The following is a 24,660-nucleotide window of genomic DNA, read 5'->3' as shown; positions in this document are numbered from 1 at the left end:
CTGGGATATATGATTCCCAATATTCCTTTTTCCTATTCCATCTAACATCTTCTCAATCAATTACATAGCCAAGCATGAAAGGACAAATGCTATATAATTCCACTTATGTGAGGCACCTAAAGTAGTCATATTCATCCTATCTAATAAAGAGGGAATATGCTAATTGACCCTCATGCTGTCGCAAAGTTGGCGGTGCCCACAGCCAATAAAAAAGGAATATGCTAATTGACTGTCATGCCCTCAAAGATGGCGACACCCACAGCCACAAGATTGTGGCGCCCAGTCCCCTCAGGCCCCCAGCCGCCCAGGGCCAGCCTGAGGCACAGGCAAGCCTAGGATGGCAGCTGCCCAGCTGCCCAGGGTCGGCCCTAGGAGCAAGCAAGCCTTGGATGATGGCTTCCCAGCCACCCAGGGCTGCCCGAGGCAAACTGCGGCTTGCGAGCTACATGTGGCTCTTTGGCCCCTTGAGTGTGGCTCTTCCACAAAATACCACGGCCTGGGAGAGTGTATTTTGAAGAAGTGGCATTAGAAGAAGTTTAAGTTTAAAAAATTTGGCTCTCAAAAGAAATTTCAATCATTGTACTATTGATATTTGGCTCTGTTGACTAATGAGTTTGCCAACCACTGCCCTAGACTCACCGCCTCACATCGTAGCTGTACCTAAGCTTTCTGCCTCAGCAGCTTCTCTAGCCTCTCTGGCTCAGCAGCTTCTCCTATCTCACCTGCCCAGCACACAGGCTGGTCTCTGTAGCCTCACATAGTAACCACCTCCGAGCTTCTCTCCCAGCACACTGGCTAATTAACATGGTAGCTATATCTGAGCTCTCTCTGAGCTCTTAGCCTTACATCATAGCAGTATCAGCTCTTAGCTGCATCTGAGCTCTCCTCTCTTCTGCACACATGAGAGCTACATTCTCTGTGCCATCAGCCTCTGCTTCTCACACTAGCTGGTCAATAATGTATATTACCACTAAGACAAAGAAGGATGGTTGTCAACAGTGACATCAATCATTTGACTATAGAAGGGCACAATGTACTGTGAGATCACTGTGGCCTTGCAGCTATGTATGGTATCTTAGCCTAGGCACAGAGTGGCCTTGGACAGTCCGGTGTATTGACAACAAGGCCTCTGTGCTTTAATTGGCCTTGACTATCAGGCACCTCTGGCGTGGTTCCCACAAGCTCCATCTCTCAATTTACATGGTTGGGCTTTTTGGCATGACCAATCCCCTTTTTCAGACATCTCATTACCATAAACTATCAGCTATGGTCCATGGGGCCCACCACAAATAAGCAATCAATAACTCCTATCACTAGGGAAATTTCAAGGGCTTAAAAGTTACTTCCAAGGACCTAAGATGAAGGTCATATTTCTCTGTAAGTGGGGCCAAATTCATGACTACTGATCTGCTCTTCCACAGGTGTTGATTCCAGGAGCACTGGCTGGTAAACGCCCTGCATGCTAATCACTGTCACAGAGTCTGCTGTGCAAGGAAGCCACCTTGGGATATCTTCTTACTAATAAAATTATTTGGGGTAGATTTTAAAGACAATTCCACGGAGTTCTTTAAACAGTCAGAAATGATCTGCAAATTACAAACCTAAGGTTGGATCAGTGATGGGAAATTTCAAGGCGAAGAGATGAAGTATTGAATTTGGGGCAGTAGAGAGGTCACCATAGAAAATCTTAATGAATCTAGTCATCCAACCTCAAAGATGTTAGAAAGAAAGGGAGTGAAGAGTCTGAAATAATAAAGTAAAATAACATCTGCATGAGTATAATACTTCAAAAAGTTTATTTTAAAATATGAAACCCTAAGGTGTAAATAAAATATGAGTCAAGAATGATAATTTATTTGGCCTCTGTCATCCTCTTCAAACTTCTAGATGCCCTATGGTCCAATCATAAGCACCCACCTGCCCCTGATTTCTTGTTACAAGTTTGACCAGGTTCCCTTGATTCCTCTGTGGTATAGATTTGGAAGTCATTGAGAACAGGGTTAATGACACTGTGTAATATTAAAATTATTCCTGTCATCCTGAGAAGAGGAGGTTTCTGAACAATTGAGGAACATTCCAAAGCTCGTCCATTAGAACAGAGAGATACACAGAAAGGTGACGTCAGCTAGTGGAAGGAGCTTTAACTGCATGCTGGCAGTCATCCTATTTAACTCTCTTCTTGTTTCCACGGTCAACATTAACTAGCATATTGCTGCTCAGATTTTCAGGTGAGAAATAATCTGCTCTCTTCAGACCACTCAGGCCCCCCAGATTTTGTCATTTTAGCTGTACCCCATACCAAAGCAATAAATGATCTGAGCAACATTGCCTTAGTTATATGATTTGCTTGTCCCATTCTTCAAAAAACAGTTCATATAAACATTTTGTTCTTGCAAGAGTGTCTTAAATAGCTTCTCAATGTTCACTTTCTCCCCCTTTACATGGCAGCCAGATTGATTTTTTTAAAAATATATTTTATTGATTTTTTTACAGAGAGGAAGAGAGAGGGATAGAGAGTTAGAAACATCGATGATAGAGAGACATCGATCAGCTGCCTCCTGCACAACCCCCACTGGGGACGTGCCCGCAACCAAGGTACATGCCCTTGACCGGAATCGAACCCGGGACCCTTCAGTCCGCAGGCCGATGCTCTATCCACTGAGCCAAACTGGTTTCGGCCCAGATTGATTTTTTAGGAGTAATCAGAACTTTTGACTTCTCTGCTTAGAACCTTCCAACCATTTTCTGTTAGTCCTAGAATGAAATTTGAACTCCTTGCCAAGGTCTCTAAACCCTTCATAATCTAGTCTCTTCTATCACTTTCCAACTCCCTCACTGGTCCCTGGATCAACAATGTAAGCATCACTTGGGAGCTTATAAATGCAAATTTTCAGGCCCTACTCCACCTGCTAAATCAGATCTTCTGCAGCTGGGACCCATTATGGGTGATTCATTGCATGCTAAGTTTGTCTAGACATATTGGCTTTCTTGTAGTTCTTCAAGCAGACTTCTTTGTGGCCTGAAGATCATTAAACTTAATTATCAATGAATAGAATGTTCTTCCCATTTCTTGATTAAATTTCCACTTAAATAACAGCACTTAAAGATGTCTGACCACCCACCTAAATTCTCCTGATGTTCTATCCATCAAGTTAGTCTCTATTCCTCTTTTATTAGCATGGCCTTCTGAATGAACGCACAGAATTTGAGTGTTATGAAAGACAATCTCTGTATCAGGCTATCTGGACTATTCTGTCCCAAGTTAAACTGATACATGTCATCAAGAAAGTGAGCTTTGCTCCTCTTCTGGTGCCATTTTTTTGTGTGAAACGTTATATTATTGGCATAAACAAGCAAGACATTGGGCACTTTTACTGCCAAAAAAATACTTAAGTAGAAATTTGTTATAGAGAAATTTCTAGAAAAGCTGTTGATTATGGCAAAGAAAAATTGGATGAGACATACTCAAACAGGTAAACTTTAGGAAGCAGTTATAGGGGTAAGCCTCGGACTGACCTGCTGGCAAAGTCACAAACAAGTCCTAGCTTGGAGGGCACAGTCCTCTAAGCATAATTAAGCTTGATCTTGTAACTGCTCCCTAGATCCTTCCTGGGTAGCTAGTGGGCTGTGAGGGGCAGCAAGTGCTGCCAAAACACGTGTAACTTACAAGAACATTGTCAATTGCCTTGTTTGTCCCTGATTATAAATAAAGCACCAGCTTTGCAGTCTGGATCTGTCTGTGGCCTCATCAAGGCACAGAAGATCCACCTAGACCCAGCTTTTTCTCTTTGTCTATCATTTCTCCATCCTTCGTTGCCCCCGCTCAGGCTCCCCGAACCCTTGGCTGTGCTGGCGCAGCTCAAGTGGTGCCCAACGTGGGGCTGAGTGCAGGTCAAGTGGTGCTCAACTCGGGCCTGAGTGTGGAACAGTAAACAATACTTTATTTAAAATTATTGCAATAGGGGTTAAAACTATTGCAATAAGGGAGAGAAATTGAACTGAGCTCCACTGAGAGAGACAGGGAGGTTTTTTAAATTGTATGATTCCATTTATATGAAATATCCAGAATAGGAAAATGGGTAGAGACAGAAAGTAGATTTATAACTGCGAGGAGATGTGGGTGTTGGAGAATAGGGAATGACTTTAAAAATTTTTTAATTACAGCTGACATTCAATATTATTTTTATATTAGTTTCTGGTGTACAGCATAGTAGGTAGAAGTTTATATAATTTATAAAGTGATACCATAATTTACCATATATAGTTATTACAATATTATTGACTATATTTCCTATGCTGTACATTATTCCTTTCTGACTATTTAATAACTACTGATTTGTATTTCTTTTTATTTTTAATATATTTTATTGATTTTTTACAGAGAGGAAGGGAGAGGGATAGAGAGCTAGAAACATTGATCAGCTACCTCCTGCACACTCCCCACTGAGTATGTGCCCACAACCAAGGTACATGCCCTTGATCGGAATCGAACCTGGGACCCTTGAGTCTGCAGGTCGACGCTCTATCCACTGAGCCAAACCGGTTAGGGCTGATTTGTATTTCTTAATCTCTTTATATTTTTCACCAAATCCTCCAACTCCCCTCCCATCTGACAACTATCAGTTTGTTCTCTGTATCTATGAGTCTGTTTCTGTTTTATTTATTTATTTTGTTTCTAGGTTCCACATATAAGTGAAATCATATGGTATTTGTCTTTCTCTGACTGATTTATTTCACTTATCATAATACCCTCTAGGTTCATCCATCTATTTTATTGCCAAGTAATATTTCATTGTATATAGGGTGGGGTAAAACTAGGTTACAGTTGTGAGTATACAAAACTCAGAGTTTATTCTTGTATTGCTATTTACTAATTATTGTATTATTTTACATCTGAACAACTGTAAACCTACTTTTGCCCCACCCTGTATATGTACCACTTCCCCGTTGTCCAATTGGTCTATTGATAGGCACCCAGGCTGCTTCCAAATCTTGGCTATTGAAAATAATGCTGCAATAAACATAGGAGTGCACATGTCTTTTTGAATTAGTGTTCTGAACAGACTGTTCTGCACAGTAGCAGCACCAGTTTGCAATCCCACTAACAGTATACAAGGGCTGCCCTCTCCACATCCTTGCCAGCTCTCATTGTTTATTGAATTCTTGATGATAGCCATCCTGATAGGTGTGAGGTGAATCTCATTGTGATTTCAATTTTCATTTCTCTGATGATTAGTGACGTTGAGCATCTTTTCATGTCTATTGCCCATCTGTGTGTCCTCTTTGGAGAAATATTTATTCAGGTCCTCAGCCTATTTTTAATTGGATTGTTTGTTTGTTTGTTTGTTTTAAGTTGTAGGAGTTCTTTATAAATTTTGTATAGTAACCCCTTATCAGATGCATCTTCTCCTAATAGGTAGATTGCCTTTGCATATAATTAGTGGTTTCCTTTGACATTCAAAAACTCTTTATTTTGAAATAGCCCCATTTATTTTTTTTTCCCTGTGTTTCCCTTGTCTGAGGAGATATATCAGAAGAAAAACATACTAAGAGCAATGATGGAGAGTTTACTGCTTGTTTTCTTCTAGGAGTTTTATGGTTTTTGGCCTTATATTCACATCTTTAATCTATTTTTAGTTTATTCTTGTATATAGTATAAGAAGTTGGTCTAGTTTCTTTCTTTTTGTTTTGCATGTATCTCTCTAATTTAAGGCAGGGGGATTTAAATATATATATATATATATATATATATATATATATATATATTGATTTCAGAGAGGAAGGGAGAGGGAGAGAGAAATAAAAAAACATCAATGATGAGAGAGAAACATTGATCTGCTGCCTCCTGCACACCAACTCTGGGGATCGAGTCTGCAACCCAGGCATTGTTCCTGACCAGGAATCGAACTGTGATCTCTTGGTTCATAGTTCAATACTTAACTACTGAGTCATGCTGGCCGGTCATAGACAGGGGTATTTTTAAAGATAGAGTGAGCTAATAGAAAAGTATTGGAAGCCCTGGCTGGTGTCGCTCAGTTGGTTAGAGTATCATCCCATGCACCAAAGAGTAATGGATTCGATTCCAGGTCGGGGCATATACCCAGTTTGTGGATTTGATCCCTGTTTGGGGCACATATAGGAAGCACCAATTGATGGTTCTCTCTCTCTCTCCCTCTCTATTCCTCTCTCTGGGATCAGTGAAAAACATATCCTCAATTGAGGGCTAAAAATCACACAATAAGAATAGTACTATGAGATGTTAGCAGGAAGTTTGTTAATATGATTAGGCCATCTCTATTTGCTAAGTGCTACTTATTGAATTTCGGCTCTTACTCTCCTGCAGAAGATGGGAGACGGGAATGTTATTTTTCTTGATGATTACATTTCAAAGGGAAAACTCCCAGGTATTTAAGAAGATGTTCCTAAATGTATTTACATTTCAAAGTGGTACCATTGTAATTAGCTACTTATTAATAACTAGTAGCCCGTTTGCACAAAGATTCGTGCAATAGACCTTCATTCACCTGGCTGCCTGCACCAGTTTTCTGCGGGCACCGGGGACCCAGGCCTTGGCTGTGGCCACCGCCTTCTACCTTCTTTCAGGGTCCCGGCTTGGCCCTGGGTGGTGGCCTTGGGCTCCGCCGCACCCCAGTGTCCCTGCAACGGTTTCCTGATGGGCATGGTTGATGGGCGTGGCTTGGTTGGTGGGCGTGGCTTGGGCGTAGCAAAGGTGCGTTTAATTTGCATATTTGTCTATTATAAGGTAAGATAGGAAAGAAGCAAAGGGAAGGCCAGACATTATAGGCATGTCACTTGGGCAGCTTCACCAGGAAGCTGCAACTTTACACTCCCTAGGGAATCACCTGCCCATTCCCTGCCGAATCACTGGGAAGGAGGAGCCTAACCATGAGAGACACATGCACAATGAAGTTGAGGTGAATAGGGAAGGCCTGTCAGTCAAGCATGGAGAATCCTGGTTGGGCCAGAATAAGTAAAATCAATGCAAGTCTGCAAAAATTTGGGGATACATAATCCTCTAAACAAAGGAGATCACTCTAGTCTAGGCTCTTGGCTTGTGGCTTACTCTGGGCTTCCTTGCATTTGTCTGTTTCCTTCATAGCCATGTGTCCTTAAAGACCCCGCATGCAATGGACTAATAGACTGCAGTGGGGAAACCAAACTAGGCTAGCCTGATGTTGCAATGGACTCTGCCTTAACATGAAAAGGAAACTCTGGACAACGGTTCATATTCCAGCCCTACTGAAGCCACAGATACATTCTTTCTTGGTGGAACAAAGAGAAATGGGACTTTGGAAACTCAGGGGTGTGATCCTGGTAATGGGGAAGGGCATGGAATAAGAATAGAACCACAGTTGTCTAATAACTATTCACCTTACTACCTATAGATAAGAAGTTTTCTTACAGACCCTGGGAAACTAGAGGATGAAACAAGGCTGTAGAAAGATAGGATGCCTTGATGGGTCCATTACTCAGAAAAGAAATACATTTTGAGAACAGACCAAGGACAGGATACTCTTTGATTTGCTTACTGTGCCCAGACCCTGACCCCTTTGGGGAATTTTCTCAGGAACTGACCATTCTCCAGTCCCAGGAATGAGCTGAGCTGTTTGTAACATCATAGAAGATTAGCCACCTTGTTATTGGACTTTGAGTACCTGAAGGCTGGACTGCTGTCTCTACCCTCCCTTTTCCATGTTACACTTGCGACTCATAGCTGCACCTAGCTATCTTCTCCCCATGAGTATATAATCAGCCAACTGGTGAGGAGGGTCAGAGCAGAATTTCCAGGGTGACCGACTGCTCTCCTATACTACCAGCATTATTGGCATTAACTCTCATATGTGATTCAACTCTGTCTCTTTAATTTGGCTCAAGTAGTGACAGGTGGCCTTGGACCCATTGTGTTTGGTTTCAGTTCCACAGAAATAAAACTTTCTGTGATACCTCATCTTCCCATGGGGGCCTCTGGAAATTCTTATTTCAATGGTACCCCTAGGACCTACTTCCACCAATAACAAAAGGGGCATGAAAAGAATCTGCAATGATATGTTTTCTAAAGTAAATGCTTTAAAAAAGAGAGCTCAGGGGCCTAAATCAAGGAATAAATTGCTTTCAAGTTTAGCTAAGCTGAGGTAAATGTTAAATCAATTGATATGCACAATTTCTACTGTTGTTTTAACTTTGTAATTCTTGTGTGTTGTTTTTTTAAATATGGTTCCATTAATGAATCTCCATACCAAAGCAGAGGTTTTAAATTATGTTTACAAGTTTCTTGAGTTCTAAAATAAAATGGCAGCAGTAACTGTGAGAGGCAAGGTAGATAAATTATTGAACAACAAATCCACAATGGCAACTGGGGTCCAAGAACTACAGGGATCTGTGGTGGTGGCAACATATTATAGAGGAGCAGATATCGAAAGTATTTTTTAACTGAGAGAACCAAAAATATCAAGGGCAGAAAAAAAAAAATCACATGGCAGCTATCACAATTGAAAATTATTTATTCATCTTCCAATTTCCAAACCCAAGTCTGTTTTCAGACTCAAATCCTGGAGATCAATGGGGATTTTATTCCTGCATTTTGGAAGCCAATTATATGGTTCTTTGAAATGGTAATATCCCTCAAGGACACCACTTGGGGGTAAGATGATTCCGTTAGACTCCTTCCATTCTGGAGTGGGCAGTGATTCATTTTTACCAAGATGAATATTTACACATTTTTGTTTGCTTTTCCTGTCTGCATTCCTTAGCAAACACCACCACCCAAAGACTTAAAACATCCAATTTCTTTATGGTTAAGAAGATAGGCAAATAAACATGACATATCAGGAGATCCACATGTCCTAACATACTCTGTATCACCCAAAGCCTCTCAGCATCATATACATAGATTGGCAATTCTATGGCTCAATTATTGCTCTTCTGAATTATAATACAGTGCTCTATCCTGAAATCATACTTAGAGATATGTCCCTTTCACCCAAATTTTGTCACTATTTGGACTCTTCTATTTGAGTCTTGGTGAATTCACCTACAAAATTAGACTAGACTGAATAACTTACTAGCACCTGATCAAATATAATATTCTGGGTCCTATAGTTTTCCTATCTTCACTGATACATTTTTATAGCTTATTTTGGAAATGAACTAAGCAAACATATGGAGAAAAGTTCAACCTCACTAATAACCAAATAAATAATGAATCCACCAGAATATTTTCTGTTGGACATATAATGTTATATGATAAACTCTGAGACATGATTTAAGTTCTGTGAGGGCAAAGTTTTAATCTTTTTTTTTTTCTTCACTGCTGTATTCCCAACACCTACAACAGCATGGCACACCAAAAGTGCCCAATAATTATTGTTGAATTAGTGACTCTAGTAAGAATTAACAATGGTTCTCAATAAAATGCACTATGTTGTAATTCTTATTCAGCTGTTCCAAGTTGATTTCTGAAGTGGCTGGTCTCGACCTGCAGGGCTGGAAATCCATGCTGAGGTGCAATAATGGATAAGTAAAAGGAAAGCTTGAGGAGAGTAGAACTGAGAATAACAGAGGAGTCACCATAAGAGGTTAAGACAGAGCTTAAAAGGCAATTTTAACCAAAGTCACTTACAGAGAATTGGATGAGAGGCAAAATCCAATGTGATTAAGAGGTGGAATTTCTTTAGCCAACTGCTGCTACCACACTCAGCCTGAAATCCCAAGACGAATGTTCCCATTTATTGAACATAGAATGTTCTCCCAAGAACTTTTTGCAGGACCCTCTTAATGTCCCTGTTCCTCAGGCTATAGATGAAGGGATTCAGCATTGGGGTGACCACAGTGTACATCACCAAGGCAATCATGCCCCTCCAGGAAGATGCATTAGAACCAAGATATACACCAAGGCCTGTCCCATAGAATAAAGAAACCACGGACAGGTGGGACCCACAGGTAGAAAATGCTTTATATTTCCCATCTGCTGATGGGATTCTCAGGATTGAGGAGACAATTTGAATATAGGAGAAAAGGATGCCTGAGAAGGGAATAATGCCAAGAAGGCCAGTCACCATATACAGTACGATGTGATTGATGAGTGTGTCTGAGCAGGCAAGCGTGAGGGCCCAAGCAAGTTCACAATAAAAGTGCGAAATTGCCCGGCTGGTACAGAAAGACAGCCGCAACATCAACAGACTCTGGATCAGGGAGTATGTTAAGCTGATGAACCAGGACACAAGAACCAGCTGGCCACAGAGACGGGGGTTCATGATGACTGGGTAGAGTAAGGGGTGACAGATGGCCACAAACCGGTCATAAGCCATCACAGTGAGGAGAAAAGTGTCCATACCTCCAAAAACCAAGAAAAAATACATCTGGGTGATGCAGCCTGTATAGGTGATGGCTTTGCTCTGTGTCTGGATGTTCACCAGCATTTTCGGGACGGTGGTGGAGGTGAAACAGATGTCAACAAAGGACAGGTTGGAGAGGAAGAAGTACATGGGCGTGTGGAGGTGGGGGTCAGAGCTGACGGCCAAGATAATGAGCAGGTTCCCGAGCATGGTGACCACAAACATCGACAGGAACAGCCCAAATAGGATGGGTTGATGCTCTGAGTCTTGGGAAAATCCCAGAAGTAAAAAACCTGAAACACTTGTTTGATTTCCTGGTTCCATGTTGCTGACACATCATCTAGATGTTTGAGGAAAGAAAATAACATGAAATAGACACTGGACAGACTGTAGATTGCTTCTAACTTAAAATTTTTTTAAAAGTAAATGATGGGCATAAAAGCCTTAACTGCAAAATTTAGAAATTCATTATTCTGCTATTTGTTACATGCAATATTTTGTAATGTTGATCAACACTTGCCCATTATCCTCTGGAACATTCATACATCTTCTTCATCTCTGGCTTAGCATTATCTCTAAACAGTTTAGAGCAACTTTGGGCCTTAGAGAAGAAATGGTTGTACTCACTCTAACACAAATTGTGGACCATGAGGTCTGGTGAAGCTCAGTAACTTGATCTGGGTTGTCTGCATTCTCTGGAACTCAGAAAAGGGTCCATTTCTCAGAGGTAAGAAAATTTGAGAGTATCTCAAATATCTGGACAGAGTATTGAAGGATGAGTAGAATGTAGGTTTACTTCTCAAAGGAAAAGAAAAAAGAGAAACAAAAGAAAATATTTTCACTAAATAAAAAACCATGTTCACAAATGCTTAATGCTTAATCTACCAGGGACCAGTCACATCTTGTAGGATCAGGGCCAGATGCTTCCTGGATATTTGTCATTTGACCAAATATCCTTCATCTGTGAAGTTAAGAGATTGGTTAAAATGCCCAAAGAATGAGCAGATTTCAAGGCTTAAACCATTGCAGGACCCTAAGACACAACTACAAAGGTCATGTAATACAGAATTTTGAGTCATGTTATCTACAATGTTCATTGAACACTGAGGGAAGGATAAATTGCACCAGGATTTTCACATACGAGCCAGAAAGGATGAGATTCAGATTTGGCACGCACATGGTGGTGATGCTTAGAATGGGGCTGGGAGCATGGGGACACTCATCTAGAGCCCATCTACCCTCTGACTCTCTTCACAAGTCCTGAGGGTCTTGTAATCAAGAAATGGGTCCTGTAACCAGGGACAAGGAACAGCATAACAACCATACATGGATCTTCGGTGTTCTGTTTTACCTTGTTGTAAGTATTTTTCTACACTTGCTATTCCGTAATTCCCCTAACCACAATAGAGATCACCATTGGCTGTCATCACTGTCAGTCTTCTGTAGTATAAAAATCAAAGTGGGAGGGCAGGGGTTCAAAAGGGACAAACATACTGTACTGCATTTTTGAAAGTTACTAAAAGAGTAGATCTTAAAATTTCCCATCACACACACACAAAAGAATGTTTGTAACTATTTATGGTGAAGAATGTTAGCTAGACTTATTGTGGTGATCATTTTGCAACATATACAAATAATGAATCATTATGTTATAGAATGTTACATGTCAATTATGTCTCAGTTTTTAAAACCACAAAGCAGGTAGTGTCTCTAGGTGGTATAAAAATGGCCATATCAGATGCAAAGATTTTAGCAACGGATGAATATCTTTGTTTGACCCTTTGGGGGAGGGGTGGTTTGCAATAATCTCTGGCAGTTTCTGATCAATTGAGAGCAAGTTGTAATGACACATTTCTAAAGTATGACTGCTTGTAAAAGGTTCTCTTGACTTTTGCTAAGTGTGGCTTGCTGTCTTGCATTGATTTTTTTTTTTTTTTTTTGAGCAGAATAGGAGTGAGTGTGTGGGAGCTTCCTGGGATTCTGAATATTCCCTTGACTGTGCTGTGGGTTAAAAGCATCAACTGCATTGGAAAAGAGGAAACTATTTCATTTCTTACTAGCCTATTGCAGGGGCTTCCTTCCTGGTCTCCAGTTTCACCTTACATTCCTTCACACAACTGTCTGACTGAGATTTTCATATGAGAAATCTGATGGTGTCACCCCACTGCCTAAAATATTTAGAATGCCTTTGTGCCACCTTCTGAGAACATACAGACTCCTTGGTGTATCAGGGCTCCAATCTGATCCTCCAGCCTTATTTCTCACCACTTCTCAGCTTTTTAAAATCATTATTATTATTGTTTAAAGTATTACAAATAGTAGCACATATGTCTCCTTTTACCCTCATTGACCTCCCCCTGGCCTCCTCCAACCCCTGGCACATGCCCTCCCCCCCCTCCCCCGCCCCCCAGTGTCTGTGTCCATTGGTTATGCTTATATGCAAGCATACAAGTCCTTTGGTTGATCTCTTACCCTCCCCTGCCTTCCTGTACATCTCAGCTTTTATACTAAACTAGAGGTCCAGTGCACTGGTGGGGTCCAGCAGGCCTGCCCTGATGGGGGCCATTGGGGGTCAGCTGGCTGAGGTGGGGGGCTGATCAGGGGTAGGGCTGGCCAGGGAGAGGGGCCGAGAAGGGGTTTGCAGGTGGGCCTTGCCCCATGATCAGGGTGGGGGGGGGCTATTGAGGGGTGAGCCAGCCAGAGGTAGGGGCTATGGGAATTCTATTGTTCATTCTATTTGCATATTACCCTTTTATTGTATAGGATTCTGATCATTCTGAAAAGCTTTTCTTTGCCCAGATGGGCCATATTCCCTTATGTCTCTGAAACTTTTCAAGACCTCCTCCCTCTGCCTAAACCTCACTCTAGCTGGTTCTTTTGATTTCCTACCTACTTAGGTAACTCCCAACCGCCTCATTCTCAACACCTGTGAGTTCTTAGCACAATAGGACTCTCCATATTGGTTGGTGGCAGATTTAATAAATGGATGAGCCTGCAAGCCAATATTTTCCCATTGCTGCAGCTCATCATGTAGTCCCTGCATGTGCATTACTCTATAAACTTTACCACTTCTTACCCTCAAAGAAGTTTCTATGTGGGGAGAGGATAAGATGTTGATGGAGAAAAGGTAGAAAGGGAGACAGAAAAGGAACATAAAGTTTCTGCTCGTTAATTTGCCAGGTCCTCTTCTCAGACCTGGGCAATATTCATTCCCAATGTTGACCCTCCAGGTCCCAATTTTCTTTTGTTCTTACATATCACCTGGGATCTTTACCCATAGTTGCATCAACAACTGCTTTTCCACAGCCTTTGTCTGAAATGCCTACATATACATTCCTGGCTTTCTGTCATAATTATCCAGAGGCACAAACAGAAGGTGAGTGAGAGACTAAATAGGGAAATGACAAGTGTACAAACATGTCACAAATAATTAATTGTCACAGTTATTTTTTCTGGGATTATAAATGAAGATATTCATCATCTTCCAATTCCCTTCCTGGAAGTCCCTCAACATTCCTACTCTCAGTCCTTTTACTTGCATGTGATACCGCTAACCACTCTTCATCCCTGTATGAGGAGCCAGTGCCTCCTGTGTGCTCCCTCCTCAAACAGTTGAAGATACAATTTGCAAGAGAGAGCTATACAGGAAAGTGAATAACAACGCCCATTCTTTTACCTCTGATTACAGGACCTCCAGGGCCTGGGAACGAGAGAGCCAGAAGATAGGCAGACATTGGCAAATGCCCCCTTTCTCCATCTTCTCAGTGTTGCTTTAAGCATCACCTCATGTCTGACCCTCATCCTTTTGGACTGATATGCAAACATCCTGGTGCAATTTCTCTCTTCTTACAAGTACACCAGGTCCTCAAATAACATTATTTCATTCAATGTTGTTTTGTTATAACATTGATGAGATGCTATAGGAACTTAACTCTTGTTTGTAGCAATTAGATTAGCCTGTGTTAGAATTGGTGTTGTTACCTGTTGCTTCTTCACAGTCCAGGAACCTATTGAGAAAATTAAGAGAGGACTTAGTGTATTTCATGAGCACCATGGGGGGTAGTATTAAAATTCTTCCCATGATCTTTGCTGATTTGAGGAATGGTTAAAGAAGGGGTCATCCTCTGAAGCTGGGATGTGTTCTCCGATGCTCATTGCTTCCTTGGAGGAAGAGATGAATGGCTCATGGGAACCTTCCAGGTTTAAGAAAGACGTGTGTTTGATGAAGGGAAGAATGTAATTATTTGGCCAAAGAGATTATTTTATGCCTAGTAAAATATTGCTTCCTTGAGCCAAATAAAGAGATTGAGACAGTGAAAGGTATCCAATGAAAAAAATCATGGGAATGAGGGAGAGAAACTAATGAGAATGCATCTTATTCTGATGGACAAAGCTGGGGAGGGGGTGGAGGGACTGGATGCTGCAGGGTTTTTTTCTTAGGTTCTGGAATTCAAATCCACTACAATGATTCTCCCCCCTACATCCCCGCCATATGTCCCACCTGGAGTTGCAGAAGCAACTGAGTTATGATTTAAACGGGTCATGAAATGAGTAATCACATTCATCTTAAGAAAGAGTTTCCCACACAATAGAAACCTTTTACCTTAGGACCAGAGTTTAGAAATCAGAAGTGCAGAATACAGCCATTTGTCACCTACACGCTCCTCTTTACTCATGCACCAAATACATATGTCCTATTCTGTTTCTAGAATCTAATGTCAGTGAGCAATTCTGTTGAGTCATTCTTGGAAGTAGAGAACTGAACCAGGCTGATTGTCAGTCACTGAAAAACTTCTGGAAGCCACTTGGCAAGGAGGGCTTCTTTGGGACATGGTCCCTATCCCCAGGGAGCCCGCCTTCCAGACATGGATGCACAAACAGGTCATTGTAATACAGTGAATCAAATGATAAGGTGAAGGCATCAGGAGAGTATAGTACCTAGAGGAGTCCCAAATCCAGCCTGGACTGATGGAGTCAGGGAAGAATTCCTAGAGTAAGAGATCCCTGGGTAAGTAGTTATACAGGTGGATTATTGAGTAGGGTCTTTCCTTGCAGAGAAGAGAGCAAGGGGGAAAGTCTATAAGCAAGAAGCAGCATGGGACAGAGTGCTTTGAACAACTCTCTGAAGCACACAGTGGGGGATGGGAACAGGGAAGGATTAGGTTAGAGAGGTGACCTGGGAACCTTGAAAAGAAGAATGAATAAGGAATGGGGGTTGTGGGGGAACTGCAACCAAAGGAGTGATGTGATTTGTGTCACAGTTTTCCTTTGTGTCTTGAGTGAAAGATGGGTTTAAAGCCAACAAAACTAAGGGCAGAGGGAATAGGTTGGGGAACTCTCACATCATTAGAGTTCAAGAGCCAACTCACTTGTTTTAAAGAAGAGGAACAAAGGCCAAAAGCGGTGAAGAAGTAATTCTGATATTGCTAATGTTTCCATATCCCCGATTAAGAATGAGACCTGACACCCAAATAGAATCAAGGGGAACTATGGGAAAGGGACATGTGAGTTTTAGTGTTTCCTAGAATTCCCAGAGCAAAAGGGTAAGATGTCAATAAGGGATTAGATGTTGGACTTTCCTACATCCTTTCCTTTTCCTCTCTCACCCACTGTTCCCCAGTCTGTATACACTGTGGTCCTAGATACCAGGGACCTCAGACCCTTCCCTCTGGAAGGTCCCTAATAATAGCAAGGATAAGGGTGCATGTGGGAGGATGGGAAGAAAAGATCATTTTTTAGAAACAGGAAATGTTCCCAAGTAAAGGAAGTGGCAAAGAAGAATTATGAAAGATTTGTCTAGGCTGAGTGAAGATGAAGGCTCTGGAGCTCTTGGACCAGGTAATAAGAGAAAAGAAGAGATCTAGAGGCTATAAAGAACCTAACTCTCTATCAGCATCTGGGGCATCCATTTGTAAAACAAACACTGGTAACTATACCAATATACAGTGTGTTTCTGAAAAGTGCTATGGCGTCAGAGTGGCCTCTTCCTCCCCCTTCCCATAATTTCCACCAACCATCTAACCAAATATCATATACCGGTAACTGAAATAAACACTCCTCATGCAATGGTAACGTCAAACAAGGAGTCTAGCCATTCACCCTCTCAAGTAAGTAACCTCTAGAGCTCATTCTCCATAGACAGCCCTTTGTTTAACAACAGTCAATACACTATTCACTCCACCACCTCATTTCCCTCTTTCCTACAGCACTTACTGGGCTCTGCAGGCTTGGCAATGCGGAACCAACACAGGGGCCAACTCCTCTGAATCTTGTTCTTTTATGGAAGTCGGTGATGAAGAAAAAAGGAATACAGAGCCAGCCTTGTGGTGTAGGGATTTGCAGGTTCCTTCTGGAGAAGGCGTCAGTGTCTTGGGTGTGGCACATTAGAGCCTTGGTTACTATAAGCTGACGTTACAGGTTTGTTGCCCTGGGGGCAGAATCCCCTCTGAAGCTTGTTAGACAAACTGATCAATGGATTTTTGATTCCCTTATCAGGCTGACTCTTCAGGAACAGGGTTCACAAAGGAAAAGGTCTCTGTCTTGCCAATTCCTTGTCCCTGGAGATAAACAAAAGGACCAGCTCTGATTTTTTTTTTTTTTTTTCATTTGGATTTCTTTTCTCTGGAAAGAATTACTCTAGTCTTTCTTGGATCTCCTCTTGGGAACAAGTGTCATCATTTTTGGACTTACAGTTTCCTCACTGGAGAGATGTTTGAGTAGCAAAGGGTCCCAGGATTCATTAGGGTAATGGTTCTCAATCATTAGCTTGCACTAAGATGACCTTGAGGATTTGTTAGACAGATTTCAGACTTCCATTCCCTAATTTCTGTCTTGGTAGACCTGAGTTTGGATATGATAATTAGGAATTTTCACAACCAAATTTTGCTGGTCCCTATGACAATCCACTGAGACCCATTGCCCTGCAGTAATGTTTCATAATTTTAGCTTTATCAAAACTATTAATTGAGACTCTTGTTAATATATATCTTCCCAGACTTATACATATCCTCAACTCATCTAGTTAACATCTCCAGGTGTAGAGTCTGAAATTCTACTTTAAAAAAATTGCAATGGTTTACTCTTTTTTATTTATATGTTTAATATATATATTATATATAATATATATATTATGTATATAATATACATATATATTATATATAATATATATATATACAAACTAGAGGCCCAGTGCATAAAATTCATGATGGGGGTGTGTGTCCCTCAGCCCAGCCTGCACCCTCTCCAATCTGGGACCCCTCGAGGAATGTCCGACTGCCTGTTTAGGCCCGATCCTACCAGGCCTAAACGGGCAGTTGGACATCTCTCTCACAATCCAGGACTGCTGGCTCCCAACTGCTTGCCTGCCTGCCTTCCTGATTGCCCCTAACCGCTTCTGCCTGCCAGCCTGATCACCCCCTAACCACTCTGCTGCCAGCCTGATTGATGCCTAACTGCTCCCCTGCCAGCCTGATTTCCCCTAACTGCCCTCCCCTACAGGCCTGATATATGAAAGATAATGTCTCCCTCCAGGAGCAAAAGTTAGACAGGTATGTTTGTGGCCCCTTTAATGGTTGTGGTTTCCTAAGCCTGGGGTTCCTCAGCTGTGACAAATGCACTTCATGCACGGTGTCCACGTGGGCCTGTTTGGTTTCACTCCCATGGGCTTGAGGGAAAGGAAAACTGCCGCAGACTTCAAGCTCATGCAGCATGGGAGTAATAAAGTCCTTTGTCTCTGACCCAGGAGTCTGGCATCTATGACTCTTATCAGGCTAATGTGTTAGCTTGAAAGCAGGGTTAAGTCTTAACCTTCTTCCCCTATCTGACTTGTTTAAATAGAGCTCAGTAACTTTACCTCTAAATTAGGCATAATACTATTCTCTAACACTCTACCGAACAACATAGGGCTGTGATGCAAATAAAATAATGCATGTGATGTTCTTAGTATGATTCCTTTAATATTGACTATTAGTGTTATCGTCATGGTAATCCTGCCTTAATGTGCTCTAGTTTGTCAAAATCCCTGGCACACCAGGGCAGTCATCAATAGACGGAACTTTGATCACTACCAAGGACAGCATGTATATTGCTTCCTTTGATCTCCATGCAGCAATTTTACTAGAATATAATTCAAATACCAATGGCAGACTTTCAGAAAACTCCTACCAGGATTATGTTAATTCAATGTAGGCTGTGAGAAAGTGGACTAAAAAGATAAAAACACAAAAATAAGAATACAGCCCAGCTGACATGGCTCAGTGGTTGAGCGTCGAACTATGAACAAGGAGGTCATGGTTCATTCCCAGTCAGGACACATGCCCAGGTGCAGGCTCGATCCCCAGTTGGGCTCTGTAGGAAGCAGCCAATCACTGATTCTCTCTCATCATTGATGTTTCTATCTCTCTTCCTCTCCCTTCCTTTCTCTGAAATAAATAAAAATGTGTTTAAAAAAATTTTAAGAATACAATAGTTAGAATAATAAAATTCAAGTATTGAATGGGGAAGTATAATCTAACTGTAAAATTAATGGAATTAATTATCAAGGAATGGATTGATAGATTGGACTATCTTAATAATAAAAGCCCAGGATTGTAACAACCACTCACGACTAAACGCTGACCATCGGGAAGTCAGCGCTGGGTTGCCCAGCTGCAGCCTGGTGACCCAGCACTGACTGCCCAGGTGGCAGAGACCCAGAAAGTGAGTCAGGGTCTGATCTGCAGCCTCAGTGGAAGCTGTTGATCGGTGTACTTACCTCTCTCTTTCTCTCCCTCTTTCTTTCTGATCTTCGCCAGCAGCCAGGCTTTTCTTTCTCTGCCAGCCTGATTGATGTCTAACTGCTCCCCTGCCAGCCTGTTTACCCCTAACTGCCCTCCCCTGCAGGCCTGATCACCCCTAACTGGCCTCCCCTTCAGGCCTGGTCACCCCTAACTGCCCTCCCCTACAGGCCTGGGTCCCCCACAACTGACCTTCCATACAGGCTCAGTTGCCCCAAACTTCCCTCCTCTGCCGGCCTGGTCACCCCTAACTGCTTTCCCCTGCAGGCTTGATCGCTCCCAACTGCTCTCCCTTGCAGGCCTGGTCCCTCCTAACTGCCCTCCCCTGCTGGCCATGTTATGGTGGCCATCTTATGTCCACATGGAATCAGTCATCCGTGACCACATGGCGGCAGCCATCTTGTGTGTTGGATTGATGGTCAATTTGCATATTATTCTTTTATTAGATAGGAGGATTAGATAGGATAGAGGCCCGGTGTACGGGTGGGGGCTGGCTGGTTTGCCCTGAAGGGTGTCCCGGATCTGGGTGGGGGTTCCCTTGGGGTATGGGGCGGCCTGGGTGAGGGGCCTGTGGTGCTTTGCAGGCTGGCTATGCCCCCCAGCGACCCAAGCAGAGGCCCTGGTATCTGGGATTTATTTATCTTCTATAATTGAAAATTTGTAGCCTAAAGTGGAGGCCAAGGCAGGCCAGGGCTGCTGAAACTTGGCTTCTCCTTCATCACCTGGGGCAATTCAAGCCTTCTGCTCTCTCCAGCTCAGTGGATGCCGCCATTTTTGTTGGGATTTATTTATCTTCTATAATTTAAACTTTGTAGCCTTAAGCGGAGGCCAAGGCAGGCCAGGATAGGCGGAAAGCTTGGCTTCCTCCATTGGTGGGGAAACCCAAGCCTCCTGCTCTCTCAGTGGCCACAGCCATCTTGGTTGGGTTAATTTGCATACTTGCTCCTGATTGGCTGGTGGGCGTGGCTTGCGGGTGTAGTGGAGGTATGGTCAATATGCATATTACTCTTTTATTAGATAGGATATTAAAAGTCTAATATGCTAAGTGTCCGAACATTGGTTCGACCACTCGGTGAGTCACTATGACACTCACTGACCACCAGGGGCAGACACTCCTGTAGGTTACCTTGCTGCTGGAGTCCTGCAATCAGTAGGGTGAGTAATCTTGGGAGGACACATGTGCTCACATTGTACTCTAGGCAAGGGCATCCAGGGATTAAGATTAAGGATTCCATTAAACACCCAGGGGTCTAAACTCACACAGACTTGTTTGGAAAAGTCAAGGAATAATTAGGGGCACCGCCTTCCACACTCCCCTAAATCTCCTTTAGGTGGGAATGCCAATAAACAGATCAGGCGGCCTTCCACACACTTCCCTTTTATCAGAAGGTCCTCCTTACAACTTTCCAACCAAGTCTCTTGTGCTCCCAACAAATTGGTACATGTGCAATTTAACTAACGCCTAATTGACAGTATTTCTTGTTCCAATACAAAAATCCTTTTCTATTAACCACATCCTTTTATTATAAGGGTATGCATTTGAAAGTACCCTTGAAGTCTGTTTTATAATAACCATTCCAGAGAGCTCCACATGAAATTTTCATCTTCATAGCAATTTATTTTCCATTTTAGATTTCAAAACTGGACTGTACAATGCATGACTATTTATAGAAAGCCATAAAATCCACAATGTTTGTGACATTATGGCCCCTATAAATCACTGACACATTTCCTAATTCACAGGTGAACTCACTGAACCAAAAGGGGATAAATTAGTTCTTCTCCCTCCCTTTCCCATTGGGGACGAAGTAGGTTTGAAAGAACCACTCCTTAGCTAAAGTGGAGGTGACAGTGCCCTGGTGCGGGAATAAGGAGATCCATTTTTAGTCCTGAATCTTTCATGCCCTCCATGGGGAGTGTGTGGAAATCTCAGAATCGCTGTGCTTGCATTCCTTCTTAGAAATGGCCAGTCTAACATTCATCTCTAGACCATGTGTGGCACCTAAGGGAAGTTTGGAAGTCAAGAAAGTTTTGATCATTTTTTAACAAAGGATTTCAATCAATATTAGGATATGTGCTTACTAATAAAAAAGAATTCCAAAAATGTAATGCCATTTTATGGCGGAAAGGGTGAATCCCCTCCTGTCTCAATCAAGACAAGTATGCTAATTATGTGTGTTTTCCTAAATGGCAGAGGAAAACTTTGGTGATACCAAAGGACCAAATGGCAGGAGTATAGGAAAGTGAACAAGGAGATGTGAGTGTTGGCACATTTTAGAATGCTATGGTAGGAGGAAAAGTGTAATAGTAAACTGAGCCAATTAGATACTCAATTCACTGTACTGAAGCTGGTAGGCTATATAGTGTAGTGGTTAAACTAAATGAGTTATTGGATAGTTTCTCGGAAAGCTCAGACTTCTACCTCTGCAAATATGTATAGTATCTTTTAAGGAAAAATTGATATGTACAAAGATACCTAAGTATCCTATATAATAAAAGCATAGTATTCAAATTACCCCCTTGACCAGGAATTCAACCAGGTGGTGGGGCTGCCCAGGGGAAGGGAGGGAGATCCTGGCCAGCAACCCGAAGCTGCTGCAGACCCTACCAGTGCATGAATTTTGTGCACTTTGCCTCTAGTATAGAATCAGAAAATAGGAGATCAAGGACTGATTGTCCATGATTATAGGGAAGGAATGATGGTTACAAAGTGGAATACTAAGGACGCAGTTACCAGTGAAAGGAAAAATGTACCCTTTGCTGAAGACATGGTCCTTTGCTATCCCTGAGTAATGAAAATGAAAATAGAGTTAAGTTCATTCATAATGACTTGGGAGACTTAACAACCTACAGGCACAATGAAAATAACACAGCCACTGGAAATATCATACCACTATTTTAAACCTTAATTGTATGCCCCTGACCCAGACATTACATTACAATTATCTTTTGTTCCTCAGCTCACTTTAAATTCTTCCAATTGTATATCACACCATAGCTTTATTCCTCAGATTATGAGTTTATCAGTGAGGGTTCAGTAAGGAGAGAGTAGCCACACTAGTCATTTTTAATGGAAATAGTTTAATATAGGTATGATTAAATAGTTTTTGAAAGATGTAAGGCATAAATGAAAAAAATATGGTAATATAGTGTCATAACTGCAAGATGTAGTGACAACCACAAAGGATAAGGGGCAAGGGAAATGGTTGGAAGAACCTTTCCTCTTATTGACAATTGCTGGAAGAATCTAAAGAGAAGCCAGGTGGGAAATCAGAGGCCGCAACACAGTGTAACAACTGAAAGAGTAAATGGGTAGGTTTGGAGCAGAAAAACTATAGCTTAATATCAAGTACTGAGAGACAGCTGTGGAGTGTGGAGGGAGAAGATATACAAAAAAAGATATTACCCAGAGTGTGAGTGGAGGAAATCACATTGACTGTTACCAAGGGAAGCTCTTTCATATCTGCTTCTTCTGAGCTCTGATCACTTTAAGATCTTCACTATCTGATAATGAACAGTAAAGAACCGAAGACATACAAGTCCTTTTTTAATAAAAGGTCAGACAAAATTCAGTAGTTCTCGGCCGTATCTAAATACGCATTAGACCCAACTGGGATACTGTTAAAAAATATTATACTCTTTTCACTCTCCATTTCAGCTAAATCTTAATATATGATTATTGGACTAAGGCATGAAGATTTTTAAAGTTCATCAGATGCTTCCTAGATTGAAGATCAGTGACACACATTCTCTCACACACCTGCACTAATAGATTTGATTAAAGGCAAAATTTTATGAAAAATAGCACAGACACAAAAAATAGCATGGACAGCGAAATGGTTGAGAATCATATATAACATGCACATTAAAAAAGAGTTGTGAATTTCTATAGAATGCCTGAGTCATAGGTAACAAATACAGAAAATTCCATATTGTAATAGAATTCAATTGGGTGGTGATTTTGACATACATAGGATCCCAGAATACTTCCTTAATCCCATCAAGGATGTGCCCAAATAAACTATTTTTAGACATGATACATCAAGTGGAATGAATACCATAAGCTGCAAAAATTGTCTGACTGAAAAGGTATGTTTGCAAACTACCAATGTTTGGTTTTGAGTCATTTCTAATCCACAGACAAAATTTATTATAAATAAATGAATAAGAAAAAAATCTCCAATGGCCCAGGTAGTGAGACTAGGCTATTCTGTTGAGGAATCGCTGCAAGGCCCTCTTGATGTCCCTGTTCCTCAGACTGTAGATGAAAGGGTTCAGCATAGGGGTGACCACAGCATACACCACAGAGGCCCCTGCAGCCTTCCTGGAAAAATGTGAGACAGTGGAACTGAGGTACAACCCAAGGGCTGTCCCATAGAATAAACCAAGAGCTGACAGGTGAGAACCACAGGTGGAGAAGGCTTTATACTTTCCACTTGATGATGAAATTCTCAAAATGGAAGAAAAAATTTTGTAGTAAGAGAAACAGATTCCTGAGACTGGAATGCCACCAAAGATCGCTCCTATAAAATAGAGTAATATTTTATTAGTAGAGGTATCATTACAAGCAAGCTGGAGAAGTTGAGGAGGGTCACAGAAGAAATGAGGAATTTCCATGTTTGTGCAAAAGGAAAGCTGTGAAATCATCAAGCAGTGCAGTTGGGAGTCCAAAAGGCTGATCAAAAAGGACAGCAGAAGCAGCAGGCTACAGACATGGGGGTTCATGATATCCAGGTAGTGCAGGGGATAACAGACAGCAACAAACCGATCATAGGCCATCACAGTGAGGAGTGCACTGTCCAAATATCCAAAAAAATTTAAAGAAGACAACTGAGTCAGGCAGCCAGCATAGGAGATGACTCTGCTATGAGTTTGAATGTCCAAAAGCACCTTTGGGACGGTGGTGGAAGACAAGCCGATGTCAGCCATGGACAGGTTGGAGAGGAAGAAGTACATGGGGGTGTGCAGACGGGAGTCAGAGCCGATGGCCAGGATGATGAGCAGATTCCCCAGCAGAGTGACCAGGTACATGGCCAGGAACAGGCTGAACGTTAGAGGCTGCAGTTCCGGATCATCTGAGAAGCCCAGAAGGAGGAATTCCAATGCACCTGTTAGATTCTGGGGCTCCACATAGCAGAGACACCTTTGAGAAAATACTGGAGAGCTGGTATAAAGGAAACAAGCACATTAGTGTGTCTATATTTTGAATTTAAGCAATTCATAGTTTTCACACTTAAGAACAATGCCCCTTTAGTAATATTTCTTGGTTATGACAGACATTCTTCTTGGAACTCTTTGCATATTGCATTTTGCTCCATGAGCCTATTACTGCATTCTTCACTTTGCAAAAGAAGGGGCCAAATAAATGAGAGGAGTAAGGTTATTTAGAGCTTTATAAATTCATAAGCACACACTAGCCTATCAGTACCCTCCTAAGAAAGAAAAAAAAGGAATGAGAACTAGCCATCTCTCCTAAAAATATGCTCTTTATTATTGTCCTTATTAGTTCAAGGACACTAATATGCCGTTAA

At 41.8% G+C, this 24,660-nt stretch overlaps 2 protein-coding genes across 2 annotated transcripts; both read right to left on the bottom strand.

The window, feature by feature from the left end:
* Positions 1 to 9,746: 9,746 nt before the first annotated feature.
* Positions 9,747 to 10,679, bottom strand: LOC103304458 (olfactory receptor 7D4-like). The gene has a single exon (XM_008161348.2). The coding sequence runs from the start codon at positions 10,677 to 10,679 to the stop codon at positions 9,747 to 9,749; it is 933 nt and encodes a 310-aa protein (XP_008159570.2).
* A 12,650-nt stretch (positions 10,680 to 23,329) lies between these two features.
* On the bottom strand, positions 23,330 to 24,286 carry LOC103304457 (olfactory receptor 18-like). The gene has a single exon (XM_008161347.2). The coding sequence runs from the start codon at positions 24,158 to 24,160 to the stop codon at positions 23,330 to 23,332; it is 831 nt and encodes a 276-aa protein (XP_008159569.3). The 5' UTR covers positions 24,161 to 24,286.
* Positions 24,287 to 24,660: the final 374 nt, after the last annotated feature.

Source organism: Eptesicus fuscus, chromosome 6, assembly GCF_027574615.1.
Source record: "Eptesicus fuscus isolate TK198812 chromosome 6, DD_ASM_mEF_20220401, whole genome shotgun sequence".
Lineage (NCBI taxonomy): Eukaryota > Metazoa > Chordata > Mammalia > Chiroptera > Vespertilionidae > Eptesicus > Eptesicus fuscus.
This window is presented reverse-complemented; position numbering and strand designations above follow the sequence as displayed.

Coding starts and splice junctions, on each gene's coding strand:
- LOC103304458 (XM_008161348.2), bottom strand. CDS start 10,679: ATGGAACCAGGAAATCAAACAAGTGTTTCAGGTTTTTTACTTCTGGGA.
- LOC103304457 (XM_008161347.2), bottom strand. CDS start 24,160: ATGTACCTGGTCACTCTGCTGGGGAATCTGCTCATCATCCTGGCCATC.